The sequence below is a fragment of the Lutra lutra genome, chromosome 14 (genome assembly GCF_902655055.1).
Source record: "Lutra lutra chromosome 14, mLutLut1.2, whole genome shotgun sequence".
Lineage (NCBI taxonomy): Eukaryota > Metazoa > Chordata > Mammalia > Carnivora > Mustelidae > Lutra > Lutra lutra.
Genome location: NC_062291.1, coordinates 46,055,571 through 46,077,725, shown reverse-complemented (window position 1 = coordinate 46,077,725; position 22,155 = coordinate 46,055,571). Strand labels below are relative to the sequence as shown.

The 22,155-nt window shown below is 37.5% G+C and overlaps 1 protein-coding gene across 2 annotated transcripts in view; it reads left to right on the top strand.

The window, feature by feature from the left end:
- The window catches only part of WAPL (WAPL cohesin release factor), an 88,484-nt gene extending 66,575 nt beyond the window's left edge, over window positions 1-21,909 (top strand). For both annotated transcript variants that reach the window (XM_047702123.1, XM_047702122.1), the window contains exons 10-19: window positions 2,821-2,932; window positions 3,296-3,393; window positions 4,397-4,473; window positions 7,922-8,097; window positions 8,980-9,095; window positions 9,468-9,632; window positions 13,460-13,667; window positions 16,094-16,182; window positions 19,169-19,264; window positions 19,568-21,909. In XM_047702123.1, coding sequence (XP_047558079.1) covers window positions 2,821-2,932; window positions 3,296-3,393; window positions 4,397-4,473; window positions 7,922-8,097; window positions 8,980-9,095; window positions 9,468-9,632; window positions 13,460-13,667; window positions 16,094-16,182; window positions 19,169-19,264; window positions 19,568-19,633 — 1,203 coding nt within the window. In that variant the 3' untranslated portion in view covers window positions 19,634-21,909. The remainder of the gene's footprint in view (window positions 1-2,820; window positions 2,933-3,295; window positions 3,394-4,396; window positions 4,474-7,921; window positions 8,098-8,979; window positions 9,096-9,467; window positions 9,633-13,459; window positions 13,668-16,093; window positions 16,183-19,168; window positions 19,265-19,567) is intronic.
- The last annotated feature ends 246 nt before the right edge of the window (window positions 21,910-22,155 follow it).

Below are 22,155 nucleotides of genomic sequence, written 5' to 3'. Positions count from 1 at the left end.
TAGACCAAAGAAGACAATTGGTCTTATCACTTTGAAAAAATAAAATTATTTGTTTTATATATAACCTGACTTTCAGATATTTCCAGTATCAAAACTGTATAAACATTGTTTTTTCTACTGCCTACTAAACTGAAAACTGCAGCATTTACCTCAAAAATTACAGAATGCTTTGTGCTCGCCAACTATGACTTAGGGGTATTGCTCTGTTTAATTAAGGTAGAATAGGATATTTGTGTAAAGTGGGGCTTGAGGGGAAAGCAGGTTAACATTAAAAGGCAAGATGCAGAATTGAATGTATTCAGTACATTAAAGTTGGAAAAATAGCTGCTAGGCTCAGATGGTGGATAGATGGTCAGATTGTACCTCACCAGACTATTTGTATACTATGTTTAAAGTATATTTATAATTAAAATGTATTTGTAATTAAAATATATTTGTAAATATATATTTTGTAATTTATTTTCTTTTAACATTTTTACAGCATATACAGATTTTTTAATGATACAAAAGAATAAATTTGAGATAATTTTTATTTGCTGCATCATTGAATAAGTATACCTTTTTTGCCGGGGCTTCCTATGTTGTTCAACATTTATAGATTCTTTCCAGGCATTTGCTGTTAAATATATATACTTGTCCATTGAATTTTCTCTGTGGTTTGATAAATTTATTAGGATGGTAAATAACAGTATAGTAACTTCCTTATGTCATGTTAAGTCATTTACTTACATGATTAAAACCAGAACACAGTTGCTAATTTTAGGATGCCTCTTTAACTCCCAACTTCAGCTAGTCTTGAATATTTTGTTTTAAATCTTAGAGTAGACATTGTTTTGTACGGTGATTGTCCCTCTACACATCAGTTTTGGATTTTTATTAATTACTTCTTCCTTGAAATACATTGTTATTCCTGATGTGCCATGGGAAGATAATTTAAAATATTATAGTGTTTTCATATATAATTCATTGACTGAGAGTTAACAATTGCTCATTAGTATTCTGATTAATGATTTGTGCTTCAACTCTTTGAGAACTATTCCAGTTTTCATATAAAATGTTTGAATTGTAGGCTATTTTTAATTGCTAGCTTATGAGTAGGCTTTATGAATATAGCCTAAAACATCGGACAGCCCTTTTTATGCTGACAGAAGACAAATTAAAATCCCTTTTTAGCATACAAACTTAAAGATTTTTTGCTATATTAATTTCAAATTACTGTCCCCTTTCTTCTTTAACAAAGAAAGCCTCCTTAGGCTTCAGTTTTATTACTACAGTGAGTCTTGAGCTAATATACTTGAATTGATCTTATTAAATTACTTTTTCAGGGATTTAGAATAAGAATTGGGCAAAAATGGAATCTTTCTGTAGTGATGATTTCTAGTTCTTTGTCACCTTGTACATCTTTTTTTTTTTTTTTTTTTTTTTTTTTTTTTTTTTGTAAGGAATAGACTAACATAGTCTAGATCTCTTCTAAATCTATAATACTAAGATTTTTGCTGGTAAGCTCTTTTTTTTTTCACTTCTTAGTATCTATCTTCAGTTCTAGATAGGCCAGGAGGACTTAATGTAAACTTGTATCTTTGAAAGGAAAGAAGCTTTGGAAAGAAAACAAGGTCTTATCAGCCTTCTAATTTCGTTATGCTGATATTCCTTATTGCAGCAGGAACCAGACTGTTCTTTGTTGGTGGGTGTCCCATGCTTTTAAAAGGAAACACAGTAAGAGAGAAAAATAATGATTAAAGGCAAATCAAGAGAAAGAAAAATTCTAGTCCAGTTGTAACTTTGACCTTTACTGCTCTGTGCTGCTTCTAGTGGTGGTCCCCTCAATCATTATTTATATATAATTTTGTCATGATAGCCACATGATGGGTATCCAAGTTGCCAACCCTGCATATAAAGCTTAAGACTGGTGAATCTGATGGGGCGCCTGGGTGGCTCAGTGGGTTAAAGCCTCTGCCTTCGGCTCGGGTCGTGATCCTGGAGTCCTGGGATCGAGCCCCACATCGGGCTCTCTGCTCCGCGGGGAGCCTGCTTCCTCCTCTCTTTCTGCCTGCCTCTCTGCCTACTTGTGATCTCTGGCAAATAAATAAATAAAATCTTTAAAAAAAAAAAAAAAAAGACTGGTGAATCTGAAACCCTGAAAGTAACAGGATTTTTATTCAGAATAGGCAAGGAAATATATGGAACAATAAGAAGAAAAACAAGGAGCTTTGCAAGGAAAGTAAAGAATAATGGACGGGGGACTCACTTTTGGAGGAATACAGTTAGCTTATAAATATGTGGGAAAAAATGTACAAGTTTCCTGTAGTTTGAAAAGTTCAAACCAAAGCAATAAGAGATCTTTTTTTTTTAACCCTTTGGCAAAAATGTAAAGTGATAACTAGTGCTTTTAAGGTTTCAGGGCCACTGGTATATACACACTTTGCTCCTGTAATTAAGTGTTACAGCCTTTGTGGTGAGTTAATCTCGTATAGTGATTTATAGTTCATATATATGCACTTTGGTTTAGCAGTCCTATCTGTGCCTCCATACCAAAGAAATAACAGTACCACCATTAATTTTATTGAATTGACAAATGGTAGACTACATTTAATAAGGATTTTCTCTGTGAAAACAAGCTGGTGGTTAAAAGTATTTAACTTAAAGACTATTTTGATAGACATTAGTTCAGTTTTACTTATAAAAGCACCTACTGTATTATAAAGAATACTCTGGGCTGGTAGCATGCAGTGAACTTTTCCAAAAAACAGTCTCTTAGAAGTGTTGCCTCAAGATTATTGTTAAGAGTCAGTATTTATTAATGATGCCTCTTATTTTTAGACTGGGCATTTAGCTATGGAGACCTTGCTGTCCCTTACTTCTAAACGAGCAGGAGATTGGTTTAAAGAAGAACTCCGGCTTTTGGGTGGTCTGGATCATATTGTAGATAAAGGTATGACATAAACACATATAATATTTTTATGTGTTAATTTTAACCTGAAGAAAATATTCTGTGTACGTACTTCAAAAAACTACTGCATCAATTTAAAAAGATCTTCTTTTAGGAGCATCTTGCAAATCTTGAACTTTTAAAGGAAAGGCCATTAACACTTTGATATTGGAGAATTATGGAAATAATTATAATAAAAGGCTCATGTATTTCAACATCAAAGAGTTTAATGAAACTTAGAATAAATAATGTTCAGAGAGGTTCCAGCATACTCATGTGTGAACAGATGGCTTTTAGTGTTAGCTAAGGGGATAGATATTGAGGTGATGAGACCTGCTAATTTTATATCCATTTCGTTTCTCCTAGTGAAAGAATGTGTGGATCATTTAAGTAGAGACGAAGATGAAGAGAAACTGGTAGCCTCATTATGGGGAGCAGAAAGATGTTTACGAGTTTTAGAAAGTGTAAGTATGGACATCTATGTTGGGAAAGTTGTTTAATTATGATTGTGTGTGGGAGACTATCATATTTTACATTAAATATCCCCAAAGTTTTACTTTTGTTAATCCAAATTGAAATTGTTACACCAATTAAGCAGCCAATGTTAATGAACAAGTTAAATAATCAGTTCAGTTTATGTGTATCGTCACTCTTTGGGAAACCTTGTATGTCAAGTTTGTTTTTATTTCAAAAGGTTATTATTCTTTCCTTAATGTGGAATTCTTAAATATATTAACTTGTTTGTGGGAAATGATAGTTAAGAGCTGTCAGGTTTTGTTTTTTAATTAGTAAGGATTTCCTTGATTTAGCTATTTGGGTCACATGGTTTATAATCACAGCTTATGATAATATTTGGCTTTGAGGAATGATACTCTTGAACTGTGTGTGCCATAAGTATATTTGTTAATTTGACTTTTATGAATGATTTAACATAGTTCAGTGTAGGTTACAAGTTATGCTGCTGGTGTGTTTCAGAATGAATAGATTGTGTATTGACCAGACTGGATTAGTGACGTACTTTTTGAAACATCTTTGGGAAAATAATCTAGTGTGAATTAAAAATTCCTGAAAAGACAAAATTGAAAATTGTTCTTTCTAGCTTTTAGAGTGCTAAAACAGATTAAACAGATACCATTTTTTTATTCTAAATGAATCCACTTAGGACTTTATTAGTTTCTAAGTTAGAAACTGCTCTTTTCTGATACTCAGAGTGATTGGTAATTCATGATAGTGAATGTGTAGTGCAGAATGTGTTACTTATGAGCAAGCAATTATAACAGTGTTTTTTAATTTTATAATAAAGGAATAGCTCTTGTATTTTAAATCTGGGACATGTTGGTTATTCCCTTAGATGACAAGGGCTGATTCTTTCATATCTTTGTCTTTAATAGTACAAAGAATATATAATGTATGTGAATGAATGAAAATTATGGATTACCACAATTATTTCAAATTTTTCCCTTTTAGGTAACAGTGCATAATCCAGAGAATCAAAGCTACTTGATAGCATATAAAGATTCACAACTCATTGTTTCTTCGGCTAAGTAAGTTTTACTTAAATAATCATGCTGTTTATTGGGGTGTCTGGGCGGTACAGTTGATTAAGTACCTAACTCTTAGTTTCTGGTCAGGGTCATGAGATCAAGGCCCATTGTTGGGCTCCACATTAAGCAGGATGTCTGTTTGAGATTTTTCTTTCTCTCTCCCTTTGCTCCTCCTGCTGTGTGCTTGCTCTCTCGCTTTCTAAAATGAATAATTTTTTAAAAAATACATATCATGATATTAAAGCATTTGAGTTGACCATAAAGGAAATATGATTGCTTCGCCTTCCTTCATAAAATACTTCTGTCAAGTTCTGGGAACTAGAAGTAGTACAGTATAGTACAAAAGTTAGGAGTATACATTCTGGAGCCAGAATGAGTAAATGTGGATCCCCACCTTCATGACGCCAGCCCTGTCACGTAGGGCAAGTCATTCACTTGCTACAAGTTCTTCAGAAGGGGGTAATAATTACATTTACCTACCTGAGGTTGTTGTCACAATAAAGAGATCATATATATGCTAATATGTGTTAAACTATATACGAAATTTTAGAAGATATGTTTGTTAAATATTATGTGTATGTGTAGTTTTACGTATTTTAAAATATTTTAAATGATGTTTAAATGTCTCATATATTGTGTAAAGTACCTGTTAAGGTATTTATATATGTAAAGGCCTAAACAGTTCTTAGCCTAGTAAGAACTAAGTGTTAGTCCTTATTTTTATTGTAAAAATTCATTGTAAATTTATTGTAAAAAGGTCATTACCTTTTCTAAACTAACCCTCTTCTGTCCTTCATACCTATTTTTCCAGATCTCCATGCAGGTCCCCCTATTTCACTCTCTCTGCCCAATTTGCATGACATCAGGCTAATGCTATCACCTTAGTTCATGTAAAATTTCCAGTTCTGTCTCCAGTCTTGGCTCGAACTTAGTACAACAGGTTCTTACTGGTATCTCCATCCTAGTTCTTGATATTTCTGCCCTAGTTCTCTGGCTTCCAGCCTGTCCAACACAATACCACAGCGGCTTGACTTTTTAAAAATAATCCCAAATGCCAAATCTCTGATTTCTTATTGTCTTTGAATGTGTTTCCAAAGTCCTTCGAATAATATCAGAAGGCCACTGTAGCAGGCTACAACTTCATCTGTTTTTTTAATCTCTTATTTTGGTACATTTCAAACATAGACAAAACAGTATGATAAATCCTGATGTACATGCCATTCAGCTTGAATAATCACCACCCAGGGCCGGTCTGTTTCCATCTGTAACCCTGTTCATAACCTTTCTATATTATTTTGAAGCAAATTACAGATTTTATATAATTCATTAAGTACTTGAGTATATATAATCTCTTAAAAAGAGGACTCTATTTTATTTTAAAGATTTTATTTATTTATTTGTCAGAGAGATAACAAGTAGGCAGAGAGGCAGGTGGCCGGGGGTGGGGCGGGGGAAGCAAGCTCCCTGATGAGCAGAGAGCCCAGTGCAGGGCTCCATCCCAGGTCCCTGAGATCATGACCTGCGCCAAAGGCAGAGGCTTAACCCACTGAGCCACCCAGGTGCCCCAAAAGAGGACTCTTTTAAAAGATGTGACACAATACTATTTTCATACCTTATAAATTATTGATTGCTTAATATTATATGCTCAGTCCGTATTCAGGTTTCCAATAGTCTCAGATTTCTAGTAGTCTTTAGTTTACAATAGATCTGTATGTTTCCCCTCTCCTTTTTTGCCTTGTATTTGTAAATTTTCTATCACAGTTAGTGCCCTTAAGTCATGTATTCTAGTTGTTTGATACCAGAGTTTTATCCTCCCTTACCAAGAAATTGCAAGTTAAATCAATTTGTTTCTTTTAAAATGTCTCTCATATACTTTATGACCCCTGACAGGTGTCTTCCAGAAGGAAGTAGGGGCGCCTGGGTGGCTCAGTCGGATGAGCATCTGCCTTCGGCTCATGTCATGATCTCAGGGTCCTGGGATCAAGCCCCACATCGGGCTCTCTGCTCAGTAGGAGCCTGCTTCTCCCTCTTTCTCTGCCACCTGCTCTCCCTGCTTGTCTCTCTGTCAAATAAATAAAATCTTTAAAAAAGAAACAAAAGGAGGTATTTAATATGACAGTTTTCATCTCTTTCATCATAAATAGGAATTTTCTGTCAGATGTTTTAGAAGTGGCAGTGGAGGTCAGAATTGGATGTTTGTGAAATATCACTCCTTTGGCTCTTTGAACTTTTCAGTAGGACCCTGATAAATACAGAGAGAGCATATTGAAAGATTAAAATGGTACACCCCTGTTATTCTCCCCTCATGTACCAACTCAGACTGTGATTTAGTTCATTACTACTAAAGGCAGTTAACAATAACAGCATGATAGTTCTGGCTAACATCTTCAAACATCTAAACACCAAGTTATTTTATATTAGACATGAGAAACACCTTCCTAACCATACGGTACATTTTAAGGAGAGGCTAGAGAGGCATTAGATAATAGTGCAGTTTTCTTTGAGGGATTTGTATGGTGTATATAGTACATAAGGAGTCAACTGACTGAGTCAGCTTCGTGTCTAATAGACTTTTTTAAATTAATGGATCTGGTGATTTAAAGAGAGGCTTCAGAAATACTAGAGTCACTTAAAGATTACATTTCCTTGTTATTTTGGATAGCAGCTTGAGAATTCTTGGGATGTAGTTGATACCCTATGTGGCTGCCAGGAGACATGTCAGTTAAATGACCTCATGTTAAAAAACATGATTAGCTCTAATGTTGATGAAGTATTTAATACCATCTATTTATGGTTATTTATTATGCATTATTAACATAAATAATACTCTGTACTGCTAAGAGCTTGCATTTTTTTTTTTAATTTTTTTTTTTTTAAGATTGATTTATTTATTTGACAGACAGAAATCACAAGGAGGCAGAGAGGCAGGCAGAGAGAGAGGAGGAAGCAGGCTCCCCGCCGAGCAGAGAGCCGGATGTGGGGCTCGATCCCAGGACCCTAGGATCATGACCCGAGCCGAAGGCAGAGGCTTTAACCCACTGAGCCACCCAGGCGCCCCAAGAGCTTGCATCTTAAATGAAAAACATCTGAATGAAATTCAGAAATGTCAAGTGTTAGTTCTTACAGTTTTATCTTGTGTGGAGAGGGATGGTGGTAGGTCTCCTTTGTTGGAGAGGTTGGTAAAATGGGAACAACTTTAAGTAGTATAGGTGTAAACTGCATTGAGTTTAAAATTATCAAGTTTTCTCAAAATTTAGCACTTAGTGTGTTATTAGACACATTTGGTATATGACTAAATAGTTAATACATTATAGCTTCTGGAGTAGAAAGAGAAATTAACTTTGCAGCATTTATGAGAGATTTAAAATGTTAAGGTCCAAGTAAATAGAAATTCTTAGTATAACTAATTTTGTTTAGCATAATAGTCTATATTTTGTTTTTTCTTAAGAGCATTACAGCATTGTGAAGGATTGATTCAGCAGTATAACCGTGCTGAGAACAGTATATGCTTACCTGACAGTAAGCCTCTGCCTCACCAGAATGTAACCAACCATGTGGGCAAAGCAGTAGAAGACTGCATGAGGGCCATCATCGGGGTGTTGCTCAATTTAACTAATGATAATGGTAAGTAATTTAATTTTCTACATGTATTCTCACTGAAAGCTTGTATGTTACATATAAAAACAAGTTATTCCCCTTATTTCTTAATGTAGTGATTTTTTAATTGCCATCGTATAATTCACTTACTCATGTATAGATGTAACTACTTTGAGGGTTAATATTTTCAGGACCAGGGGCACCTGGGTGGCTCAGTGGGTTAAAGCCTCTGCCTTCCGCTCAGGTCATGATCCCAGAGTCCTGGGATAGAGTCCCGCATTGGGTTCTCTGCTCAGCAGGGAGCCTGCTTCCCTTTCTCTCTCTTCTGCCTACTTGTGATCTCTGTCTGTCAAAAATATAAATAAAATCTTAAAAAAAAGAAATTTTTTTTCAGGACCAGCCTGGTAGCTATATGGAGGCACCCAGGAGCCCAGTTGGTTGGGCAGCTGCCTCCTGCTCAGGTCATGATCCCTGGGTCCTGGGATCGAGCCCCGCATCAGGCTCCCTGCTCCATGGGGAGCCTGCTTCTCCACCTCCTCTGCCTGTTGCTCTGCCCACTTGTATTCTCTTTCTCTCTCTCTCTCAAATAAAAAGTTCTGGGGCGTCTGGGTGGCTCAGTGGGTTAAGCCTCTGCCTTTGGCTCGGTCATGATCTCGGTCCTGGGATTGAGCCCCACATCAGACTCCCTGCTGGGCGGGGAGCCTGCTTCCCCCCTCTCTGCCTGCCTTTATGCCTATTTATGATCTCTGTCAAATAAATAAATAAAATCTTTTTTTTTTTTTTTTTTTAAAAGGTCTTAAGTAGCTACATGTTTCTAACCTTTAAGTTCTATGTTAATGAATACTGGTTATTAGTGTCACATAGAAGAATCAGTAACAATTTTCACATTGTTAACATTTCTTACTTCAGAGTGGGGCAGCACCAAAACAGGAGAACAGGATGGCTTGATTGGCACAGCAATGAACTGTGTGCTTCAGGTTCCAAAGTACCTACCTCAGGAGCAGAGATTTGATATTCGAGTGCTGGTGAGTTGGAGTGACTGTTTCAGAAAGCAGTATTTGATCTATTGAGTTGATAAACTTACTGGTTTTGGGTTTGAGAACCAACTATTTGATATATTATGGATTTCACTGGATTCTTGTGAACATACCTTAATGTACAAAAGAGAGCTGTGAAGGGTTCTGTGCAAAAATTAAAAGTATAAGAACTAAAAGTAATGATTTTTAAGAAGCGGTGAAATCATTGGGAAGACCATTATCTTAATCTTACATACTGGTTTTTAACCATTTAGTGGGTGGTAGAACATTAAGTTTCGACTGTCAGCAGAAGTTACATGTATTATGTTGATGTGCTTTTAATTCTCACCTGTGGTAATATGCATCTTTTAATTTTTGTAGGGCTTAGGTCTACTGATAAATCTAGTGGAATACAGTGCTCGGAATCGGCACTGTCTTGTCAACATGGAAACATCATGTTCTTTTGATTCTTCCTTCTGTAGTGGAGAAGGAGATGATAGTTTAAGGATAGCTGGACAAATTCATGCTGTTCAGGCTTTAGTGCAGGTAAGTAACAATTTCAAAACAAGCTAACACCTTCAGTCTGTGGATTGTCCAACTTCTTCATCAGTTGCACCTTTCCCTGCCTCTTCCTCCCTCCTCCCTGTGTGTGTGTGAGTGTGTGTGTGTCTTTCTGTCTGTCTGTCTCTCTCTCTCTCTCACCCTTATCAGTTCACTGAGAGGCACACTGGGTTAGAGTTTATACCCTTCCTTACTTTACTCCACTGACAGTTCAACTGTAATAATAATCACTCCTTAGGCATTGTTAGTGAAAAGCAGAAACAAGGTGCATTTGTTGATGAATCCAAAAAAATTTTTAAGATTTTATTTATTTATTTGACAGAGATCACAAGTAGGCAGAGAGAGAGGAGGAAGCAGGCTCCCCACAGAGCAGAGATCCCGATGTGTGGGGCTCAATCCCAGGACCCTGGGATCATGGCCTGAGCCGAAGGTAGAGGCTTTAACCCACTGAGCCACCCAGGCACCCCAAAAGATTTTTTTTTTTTTAAGATTTTACTTATTAACAGCCATCAAGAGAGGGAACACAAGGAAGGGGAGTGGGAGATGGAGAAGCAGGCTTCCTGCTCAGCAGGAAGCCTGATGTGGGACTCGATCTTAGCACCCCGATATCATGACCTGAGCCAAAGGCAGACGTTTAACGACTGAGCCACCCAGGTGCCCCTCAGAAGATTTTTAATAACAAATTAGGAATGAAGACCGAGCCCCAATCCTATCCAGTTCAGGTCCTTCAAGCATTTACTTCCTGGTCTGATCTGTGTCTAGTACTTTGTGTTCCTAAATATTGGGCCATAACTTTCCCCTTTCCTGGGTGAGGGAATATTTTTCGAAGTATATCTGTAGAGTAATTTCCTGGCTTAAGAATTATGTCGGGGGGCATCTGGGTGACTCAGTGGGTTAATCTTCTGCCTTCAACTCAGGTCTTGATCTCAGGGTCCTGGGATTGAGCCCCGCATCGGGCTCTCTGCACAGCGGGGAGCCTGCTTCCTCCTCTCTCTTTGCCTGCCTCTCTGCCTACTTGTGATCTCTCTCTCTGTTGAATTAAAAAAAAAAAAAAAAATTGTGTCAGGGGGCGCCTGTGTGGTTTAGTCAGTTAAGTATCTGCCTTTGGCTCAGGTCATGATCCCGGAGTCCTGGGATGGACCCCAGCATTGGGCTCCCTATTCAGTGGGGAGCCTGCTTCTCCCTCTCCCTCTGCCCACCCCCTGACCTCGAGCTTTCTCTCAAATACATGAATAAAATCTTTTAAGAAAAAGAATTGTATCAATATATATTTAAAACTTGATGTCTCAGATGTTATAAGAAATCGATAAATTATTAAACACTAAAAAAAGTAACTTAAAAAATAAAAATTGAGGGAATCCTAGGTGGCTCAGTCAATTGAGCATCTCCCTTTAGTTCAGGTCATGATCCCAGCGTCCTGGGATCGAGTCCACCATTGGACTCCTCCCTCAGAGGGGAACCTGCCTCTCCCTTTGCCTTCCTGTTCCCCTGCTTGTGTGTGCGGTCTCTGACAAATAAAATAAAGATCTTTAAAAATTTTTAAAAAATTGCTACTTCTGTGGGGTGCCTGGTTGGCTCAGTTGGAGGACATGTGGCTCGCTTAGAGTTAGAAGCTTAAGCCCCACATTGAGTGTAGAAATTAAATAAACTTTAAAAAAATGAAATAAAGGGACACCTGGGTGGCTCAGTTGGTTAAGCAGCTGCCTTCGGCTCAGGTCATGATCCCAGCGTCCTGGGATCGAGTCCCACATCGGGCTCCTTGCTTGGCAGGGAGCCTGCTTCTCCCTCTGCCTCTGCCTGCCACTCTGTCTGCCTGTGCTCACTCTCGCTTCTCTCTCTATGACAAATAAATAAATAAAATCTTTAAAAAAAAAAAATGAAATAAAAGTAAAAATTGATGTCCCCAATCCACCTGATCCCAGCCACTAAACATAGTCGCTCTCCTCAGTTTACACTTCTCCCAAAAAGCTGCAAGTGAGTGTTTGTTTCTTATGGTGGGCATTGCAGTTTTTAACTGTTTTTGCCAATCTAATAGGTTCCTAAGTACCTTTGTTATATGTTCAGAATTGGTAATGAACTGTCTACTTCATTGTTTCTGAAACATTTGCTACCCTGTTAATCCTTTTGGCCTTTTTGAAACTAGTAATACCTGAAAGAAGGTAATCCACAACAACTTGATCTTTTTCTGATTCATAACTAGGACCCCATCATTCTCTTCTCAAATACTTTGATCTCAGGAGTTCTTTTACAGTATTAAAAATTACTGGGGACTCCAGAGAATTTTTGTTTATGTGTTTGATCTATTGATATTTACTGAATTTGAAATAAAAACTGAGAAAATGATAAAACAAAGACACTCCTTCCATTAGCAATCAGAGCAGTAACACAATCACATAGTATGTAGATCCTGGAAAACACTGTATTCTTATGAGAGAATGAAGAAGGCAGTAATATTGTAATCTGATTTTGACCTCATAGATTCTCCAAAGGGGCTTTGGAGATCCCTAAATTTTAAGAAATTTTAATACCACTTTTATATAAAATTCAAATTTTATTTTTTTAGGGGTATTAAAGTTTATATACCACTGTTCTCTATACTCAGCAAATTTTTGAGATCTACTTGGCATTTGCCTTGCTGGTGGTAGATTTTAGTAACTTGGGAGTTTTTCCCAAATCATACAAGTAAATGCTTTCCAGACATTTATCTCTGTACCAGCACAAGGAAAATAAAGTACATGAAAGCAAGGAATTCAGTGGTTCCCTTTTAACTTAGTTTTCATTGTGTGCTTCCATTGTTAATAATATTAGTTGAAGTCCAGTTCTGAGTCCTCTTGAGACCTTTTACTTTTTATTTTTACTGGTGCTTATTTATCTCTTTATTATTTTTTTTAAATATCTAACTATGAGAGAGCAAACAAGTAAGCTAAGCCCGCAGGGCAGATGGCGGGGAGGGGCAGAAGGAGAGACAGAATCTTGTTTTTATTAAGATTTTGTCAGAGAGAGAGTACTCACGCACAGGCAGGGGGAGCCAGCGGCACCCAGGGGGAGAACCAGGTTCCCTGCTGAGCAAGGAGCCTGGTGTGGGACTTGATCCTAGGACCTTGGGTCATGACCCAAGCTGAAGGCAGACTTTAAACCCACTGAGCCCCCGGACGTGTCCCTTGTTTATCTCTTTAAATTTCTTTCTAAAGAGGCCATGTTGCTTTCCCCAGTATTACTTAGTTTTATTTAGTGTCCTTTTTTTCTTAATTTATTCAGTTTGCTCAGGCTTAAGAAATTTGCTGTACATTAAGTTGGTATTTTTTGCTTGAATTATCCTGTCATTATTATGCAATTTAAGGGCAGGTGTTGAGATTTGCACTCTTAAAAACAATGCCTGTATCATTAGTAGGTATATTTAGTTTACTTGATTGAATCCCAGTAGCATTTATACTTTCCTTTTTGCCTTCAGTTGTAGAGCAAAAGTTCCTATTATTAACTTACCCTTTTATATGTTTATTTTTTTTTAAAGATTTTATTTATTTATTTGACAAAGAGAGAGCACAAGCAGGCAGAGAGAGACAAGGAAGCAGGCTACCCGCTGAGCAGAGAGCCCGATGCGGGGCTCGATCTCAGGACCCCGAGACCATGACCCGAGCCTAAGGCAGAGACTTAAACCACTGAGCCACCCAGGCACCCCTAACTTACTCCTTTTAACCAGACCGCATGCTTCTTAGGGTTAGTGATCTTAAAAGCAAAACATAACTTTATATTTGGGTGCATACATGTTGCTTGATGTTCTTTTAATGACCTTCAAAAATAATTTTTATCAGCTATTCCTTGAGCGAGAACGAGCAGCCCAGTTGGCAGAAAGTAAAACAGACGAATTGATCAAAGATGCTCCCACCACTCAGCATGATAAGAGTGGAGAGTGGCAAGAGACAAGTGGAGAAATACAGTGGGTATCAACTGAAAAGACTGATGGTACGGAAGAGAAACATAAGAAGGAGGAGGAGGAGGATGAACTTGACCTCAATAAAGGTACATTTATTTTAAATCGTGTATTCAAATTCAGAATCTTTTCTTTTTTTTTTTTTTTTAAAGCTTTTATTTATTTATTTGACAGATCACAAGTAGGCAGAGAGGCAGGCGGGGTGGGGGGGGGGCGGCGGGAAGCAGGCTCCCTGCCAAGTAGAGAGCCTGATGTGGGGCTCAATTCCCAGACCCTGGGATCATGACCTGAGCCGAAGGCAGAGGCTTTAAACCACTGAGCCACCTAGGCGCCCCTGTTTTCTCCTTCTGAAACATTTTTAATTCATGTGTTGTCATAATCTTGCTATTATTTTATGGCCTCTCTAGTTCAGTGTAGACAAGCTTTAGTATTTCAGTGCTCATAGCAGTTCTTTGCTGGCTTCCTAGCAGGGAGGAAGGCACACGTGCAGTGCAGGAAAGGTCTGCCTTTTCTTCCTGCTCTGGCCTTTCTTTAATCACCTGAAAAGAGAGTGGTTGAACAATAGGACTCCTAAAGGTTTTTACAGTTTTGAAATTTTGATTCTTGTATGAGCCTCACTTTATAAATTGAGATCTACTATCATAAACTACAGTAATAGTTCTCAAATGGTATGTCGTGGCTTGGAAGCACAGTAAGGAATACACTGATGGAGATGTTACATTTATTATCTCTTGTCAACAACTGGTATTGGATTTATTGTTTATGCAAGTCTGCAGGATAGTCATTTGTCACCCACGTTATAAGATTGAATAATGTTTAGCCTCAACCAAGTTAGGAAGCAAGTCCCAGCAAATGTCTTTTTCTGAGCCTAGTCTTGTTCTCTTATGCCCACTTTTCCACTAATGGCATTAGTTCTGATATTGTAAGAAATTGCTGTTTCGTCTTCTAAGTGTTCATGTTTCCTTTGGCATAATATTTTTGGTTGCTTAGCAGTCTTTTTTAATAACGGCTCTGTTGGGGTAAGTGTTAGCTTGTGAGGACTACTGTAATGAAGTACTGTAGACTGAGTGGTTTAAACAACAGACGTGGGTTTCCTCACAGTTCTGAAGGATCCGCATGTCAGGGTTGGTCTCAGGCTTGACTCTTCAAGCTTGGATTTTAGATGACCATCTTTTGCCTATCTTTTTAGATAGTCTTCCTTCTTTGTATATCTTTTTTCTAATTTCCTGTTATGAGGATGGCAGACAGAGTAGGCCTCCACCCCAGTGACCTCATTTAAACTACCTCTTTAATTAAACGCTCTATCCAAGTGTAGTTTGTACCCTGGGGTACTGGGGGTTAGGAGCTAAATATATGCAAGGAGTGGGGCCATAGTTCAGTACGTAACAAGGTAAAATTCACCTTTTTAAAATGAATAATTGAGTGGTTTTCAGTACATTTACAAGTTTGTGCAACCCATCACCGCTCTGTAATTTCAGAACATTTTCATCACCCCCAAAAGAATCCCTATACCCATTTAGCAGCCATTACCCTCTGTTCTCCCCTCCCCAGCCAGTGGCAACCACTAATTCTGTCTCTAGATTTGCCTTTTCTGGACATTTCATGTAAATGGAATAATATGTAGCCTTTTGTGACTGGCTTCTTTCACTTAGCCTAATGTTTTCAAGGTTCAGTCATGTTGTAACATGTTATTAGTACTTAATTCCTTTTCATAGCCAAATACTCCATTGTAGGTGTGTACCACACTTTATCTAGTTATCAGTTGATGCATGTTCGGTTGTGTCCACCTGTGGCTCTTAAGAATGATGCTGCTGTGACATAGCATTCATGTACAAGTTTTTGTATGAACATATATTTTTACTTCTCTTGGGTGAAAGTGCTGGATTATTTAACTCAGTGTTTAATATTTTAAGGAACTACCATGCTCTTTTCCAAAATAACGGCTTCATTTTACATTCCTACTGCCCATGTGTAAGCGTTCTGGTTTCTCCAAATCCTTACAAATAGTTGTCTTTTTTATTTTAGCCATCCTAGTGGGTATGAAGGTATATGTCACTTGATTTGCAGTTCCCTGTTGAATACATAGTGTCAAGCATGGTTTCACATGCTTTTTGCTCATGTACATATCTCCGTTGTTTTTTCACTTTCTTGATGCTGTCTTTTGAAACACAAAATTTTTAAGTTTGATGTTCAGTTTATCGGAGTTTGTCACATTTGGTTTTGGGGTGTTACCTAAGAAGCGGTTTCCTAACCCGAGGTCATAAAGATTTAGTCCTTTATTTCCGTCGAAGAGTTTTATGGTATTTGTGCTTATATTAAGGTCCCTCTTCCATTTGCGTAATTTTTTGTTAATTTGTGTGGATATCCCATTTTCCTAGCGCTTTCAATGTTTAAGGAGTTCTGAAGAAAAGATAACTAACAGAATTGTTGGTGTTCTGGGTAGGGTTGTTTTGTTGTTGTTGTTGTTTGGTTTTGGTGATATACTGTTACATGTTTTGTGTTTAAATATTCTCAGCCCTTCAGCATGCTGGCAAACACATGGAGGATTGCATTGTGGCCTCATACACAGCACTACTTCTTGGGTGTCTCTGCCAGGAGAGTCCAGTAAGTAATAGTTCAGTATTGTTTTATGTGTCTTAAAAAGATTCCCTTGTGACAACTTTGTACCATCACCTAATTAACTTATGTATTACTGTATTTTCCCCATGTTAAAACTTTCAAATATTTGGTAAACTTTTTTATAATTTTTTAATTTCATGATTTTAAAGGTACATTCCAAATGAGAAAGTTTTTGAGTGATGAATGAATTGATTTAAATGGCTTTCATTGAAGTAAAAGTATAAAACCTATGCTCAGCTGGCTTAAGATGGGAAAGTACAGTCTCAGTGATATTATGTGCTGTCTTTAAACCCTACTGTTCTCTGCATGTTGTCTTGTGGTAGGTCTCCTCCTGGCCCCATGCTGGCTCCGGCTGCGTGTCTCTTCTAGTTAAATAATGTCCAACAGAAGAAGGTGGCCTCTTCATGTCTGTTTCTTTTTAAGAGCAGTGTTTTTTTCCCTCTGGGATCACTCCACACCCACTGAACCAAGTAGAGCTCCCCTTATCTTGGCCAGCATTGGCTCACGTGACTTTTGTTTGAACCACTTACTGGCAAGGAAAATAGGATTATTAAAGATTTCAATTACGATGATTTAACTGGTAGTATTAGTGTCCGGTTGGTGGGGCTGAGTGAGCACGGAAGCAGAGGGTTCTGGCTGTTGGGACAGTCATTGGGAGACTTCTTAAGGGAAAGGTCTAGTGGAACAGAGCCAAATTTTAAAATGAAAAGGAGGTTCTTTTCCTTAGGAGCCAAGGGCATTCAGGAGGCCAGAATGGAAGTTTGTTCTGTGGTGAAAGGGTTAGCTTCTCTTTTTTGTTTTTTTTGTTTTTGTTTTTCCTGACTCCCTGTCTCTTCCATATTTATATTACAGTCAAGCTCTGATCTAAATGCATAGTAGCCTGCTCCACTGTGGCCCTTGCTGGCACCATGGCTTTCAAGAACAAGACCAAAGTTCTCATCATTGCTGTGGAGGCCCTGCAGGATCTTTATCCCCTTTCCTGAAATCTTTTCAGCTCAGTCCTTTTCCTTATTTCCTTCAAGTCAGAGATTTTAAGGACAAATGAGAAACATACATCAAGCAAAGGGAAAGAGGGAGAGGCACGTCTCCAAAAAACAATGGGCACACTATTTAATGATTTTTTAGGTATTCTATTTTGCACATACCCTAGTTTCAGTTGTGTTCTTTTTTAAATAATGGGTGTAGACATTAACTTATGATACTGGCACATGTGATTTATCTTTGGCCATTTTTGTCATGTGAATGTCATGTACCTATTCATCGGTATCTCTTTTCTAAAGAGATCATAAGGTCCTTAAGTTCTGGGCAATGTTGTGAATTCATAGAACTCTAGATGTCATTATTGCCTTGTGGGAAGTCATTATGATTACCTGCTCCCCCCCGCCCCAAAACTGGGTGATATACAAAATGTAAAGGAAATTGGTTTGCTGAATGTGTAAGTGGAAGAGAAACGAGAAAGCAGGTCATTGTACTATAGTAAAGGCTGCTTAAAGGAAGCCCAGGGGATTGGGTCGTCTTCTATTGCACCATGGAAGCTGTATAGTTTCCATCAGGATTGCCCTTAGTGACATTCATCTGGTGCATTGCAGTGGTCAGTCTCCTCACTGGTCTTTGTCTTTTCTGCTCTCTTGACTCCATTCCTGAAATCTTGGACACTGCCATCACAGCTGACTTCCCAAAGAGCACATCTGATCATTACTCTTTACCAGTCTTTCTTGGTTTACCATCAGTTAGGGAATCATGACTTTGTTTACTGCTACAAGTAAAACTTGTTAAAACTTCTTCTGCTTTTTCTAAATCTGTCATACCCATTGGGTATTTTCTAAATTTCCCAGATAGGCCATGCCATTTCTCTTTTTTTTTTAAGTTTATTTAAGTAATCTCTACATCCAATGTGGGACTCAAACTCACAAATCCGAGATTGAGTTTTATGCTTTTCTGAAAGAGCCCCTCTCATTTTTTTTCTTTTTGTACCTGCTGTTCTCTGTTTAAAAACACATGCTATGGCTCCCCTTCCCATGTCCCAGCCACAGTATGTTGGATTCTGTAGAGAATATTGATAAAAAAGGGTTTTATTGAGGGTTTCACTCAAAACCTCGGGTCTGTTCATTTATTTTGTATCATAGCAATGCACTTCTCTACTGAGTGGCCTTTGTAGCCGCTGAAGCTACTGCTCTTCCTACCGTCATGCTGTCTTCCTGGAATTGTTTAAAGACATTCTTAAACCCAGCTTTCCTTTAGCTGTGTAGTTTCCATTGGGATTGCCCTATAACATTCACCACTACAGTGATTGATGTTGCATAATTTAGCATATGGTTACTTAGTAACATTCATTAGATCTTTTCTGAAACTGTATTCATACTATTTTATCATTTCAAAAGTACACGGACAAATTTTTTTAAGAAAGAGGGAGGGATGCTTGGGTGGCTTAGTCACATTGGTTTTATATATGTGTGTGTATATAGCAATGTCCTCTGCTGGCATTGCTGACATGCCAGCATGCAATGCCAGCTGACGTTCTCTCATGAAACAAGATTATCTTTGGAAAGATCTGGTTAATTCCCAGCCTACATAGGAACATTTTTATTAGGAGGATTTTTATTATTCCATAAGCACCAGAGTACATTCTCAATTTCCCCCTTATTTTCTTGACATTGCTTCCCACCCCAACACACATATACTCAGCAGTGCATTTTATTCTTTCAGGCATTTTTCTGTATACTTAACAAAAGTAAATATGGATACAGGTGTAGCGTTTGCCAGTTTTACCTGAGCATGGGATGGAGTAGGGAATACACACATACAAAAGCAAGTTTAGGAGGGTGGAAAAGGCAACGGAATATTAAACAAGGAGATCAAGGACCTTGTAGAAGTTTGGAAGAAGGTATGTGCCCAAACCAGTAACACGGCGCAGGGTGCAAACTCCTGTTTGCTGCCACCTGACCAGTATATCTTTGATCTCTTTTCTCAGATCAATGTGACCACTGTGCGAGAGTATCTGCCAGAAGGAGATTTTTCAATAATGACAGAGATGCTCAAAAAATTCCTGAGCTTCATGAATCTTACTGTAAGTAGCTTCTGTTGCAGTTTCTGTGGTCATAAATATGATGCATTAATGACCGTAGAAATGAAAATCCTGTATGGTCCTCATCACAAGAAAATCCCTTTTTGCTTCTAGTCATGTGTTGTTTTAAGATAATAGAATAGCAATATATTTGGCCATAATAATTAACAATTATCAAAGCCACCGTTTAATCTTAGTGTTTTGATTTGTAGTGTTCAGTTTAGTGAAGCTAAAATTTAAGCTTTGATTTGATGCTTGTTAAATATTAACTGTTCCTTCCTCTTTCCCCTCTCACGCTCCCTTCAGTGTGCTGTTGGAACCACAGGCCAGAAATCTATCTCTAGAGTGATCGAATACTTGGAACATTGCTAGCTGCTTTACCTTTGCTTCAGGTGCTCGGTAATGCTGGAGCTATTCTTAGACAAAGAAAAGTCATGAAAGAAGTCCTTGAAGATATACCAAGAACATTCATCAGTATCATTCATGTTTGGATTTTTAAGGCCACCTGATTTCTTCGTCATGCATTCTGCATTTGCTAAATGACAGTTACTACATCAATCTGCAACTATCAAAAATGAGGGAAAAGGTTCAGGCTGTTAACAATTCCATGCAGTATTTAAATACACTTAACTTTGGCAGAGTTTATACTCTCCCCTTGTTCTCTTGCTTTATTCTGGGCAAGTTCTAAGGGGAAAATTTGTGCTGCTGTTAGTGCAACTGCTGTGTATGTTGAGCCACTGTTGTCATGCCAGCCAGGTGCAAAGGCAGCTTAGCTACTGAGGTATCGAATGTTTTGAGGACATTCTAGACAACAGCTTAGTTCCTTTTTCAGGCTCATTTGCTTTTGCTTTTTTGTTGAATGATTCCAATCGTAAATAAAGCTTTTAATAATTTTGTGAATTTTTTTTCGTTGTTGTTCCCTGAACTACTGTCTATATTTAAAATTAGATGGAATCCAAAGACACAAGGGATTAATAGTATATTTTTTTATTTTTGATTTGGTTTGGGTTGTTGAACTATTTTTCACTTTTGAGACCATAACCATATTATCATACCATGATGAATCGTAGCTGTAGACACAAGAAAACCGACAACAGTTTGATGGAATATTATGTAAGATGATGTGCCCTGTTAAAGGATGAAGCAAGATAGACAAACCCAGGGTAGTTTCAGCTTAATACTAGAGGAGGCTCTTGAAACATTAAGTTTTGAGGGAGGACTCTCTAGATATATTTTCTAATGTTCAGTACAGTCATATAAGGAAGCTAAAACACCAATGTAGAATTCGTGTTTCCAGATAATGTGTATATTCTTCTATAGAGTGACAGGATCAAATGCATAAACGCAAAGCCTTAAATTGCTGGTTCAGAGAAGATCCTTTTTTTCATTCAGATTTTTCATTCATAGAACAGTGTGTTTGGAAAATAGTCATGGAACACACAAAACACATATATTTAATTTCACAACATTGCAAATCTTTGTGTTAATTATTATTCAGTCCACTGGTTAAACTTTTTTTTTGTTGTTGATTGGGCCTGAATACAGGCTTTCCAGAGATTTCTTTCATTAATACTTTTAAATACCTTTCAGGTAGTTATATCATGTTTCTTCATTGGATTTATAAAACTTGAAGCCATAAAAAATATTAGTTTGGTGTGTATTGAAGAAAATAGCTTAAAGTCTAACTGTTACTCATTTAGACTTTGTTATTTCCTTGTATAAAGTGACAAATCGGGGCTCTTGTATCAGTGCCAGCTGTAATGTTTTTTAAATGCAGTGGCTGCCTTCTATTGTCTTCCTATTTTTGATAATGCAGATTGTTGGGAAATCTATAAGGAAGTAACTGATTCCAGGCAAATTGTTTTCTTCCTCCTACCCACCCAACCCCCACCTATCACCTTTTAACAGCATAGTTACGCCAGTGTAACTTGGGAAAGATTGAGGTTTTATTTGCCCTGAGTATAAAAGCTAGCTTAGCAAACTTTTAAAAGTATATCAATAAGTGATATTCATAAAGTTGAATTAGTTAGATATATTTTGTTTAATATTTTAAAGTGCATTGATATTTATTAATCATTGGATTTAGGAAGAGGAACAGATTTTTGGTAAAAACTGACTTGTGGCAGATGGTAAAGAATATTACAAAATGTTTGGATGAGAACAATCAGGGCGAACTACATTTTTCTGTTACACTGGTAATCATTTGAGAATTGATTTACCTCCGTGTTTAACAGTTTTTTGTTTTGTTTTTTAAATAATAACTAATTGTCAAGCACTGATAGAGATGCAGACTTTGGTGGGGGGCGGTGGGGAGAAATCACCTCACCAGCTGCAGCGCGTTTGTGTGTTTTTAACCCTCAGAGAACTCTGCATTTTAGGGTACTTGAGGCTGACTTGCAAATTAAAGTTTTAAAGTAACCTTTTTTTCCATTGTAAATATTTCTGTAAATACTACCAATTGGAAATTAGAACAGTAGAGTACTTTTCTGAATCCAATCCTATTTTTATTTTATACAGTATTTCTCAGCTGTGATCTTTGGAGCAAAAGCCAACGGCAGGAAAAAAATAGTTTGTACCAGTTTCATGAAGTATGTCTTTGGGTTTTTGTAAATAATTTTAACTCAAATAAAATTGCTACTTTCAATACACATGTTGTCTTTAACATAAATCTATTGAACTGTTTTGGAGGAAGAAGTCTCATGAATTTGATACAGCTGACCAAGGGGAAACATGATGTGTTATGTGACTTTCCCTTCAACATACACATAAAAACCAATTTTTGTTAAACATTATGTACTTCTCCATGTTCGTAATGCTTCTCTAAATGTAATGTCAGTTCTCAGAAACACAGGTTCATTGAGAATGATGACTTTCTGCTTGTATAGTTACGCCCT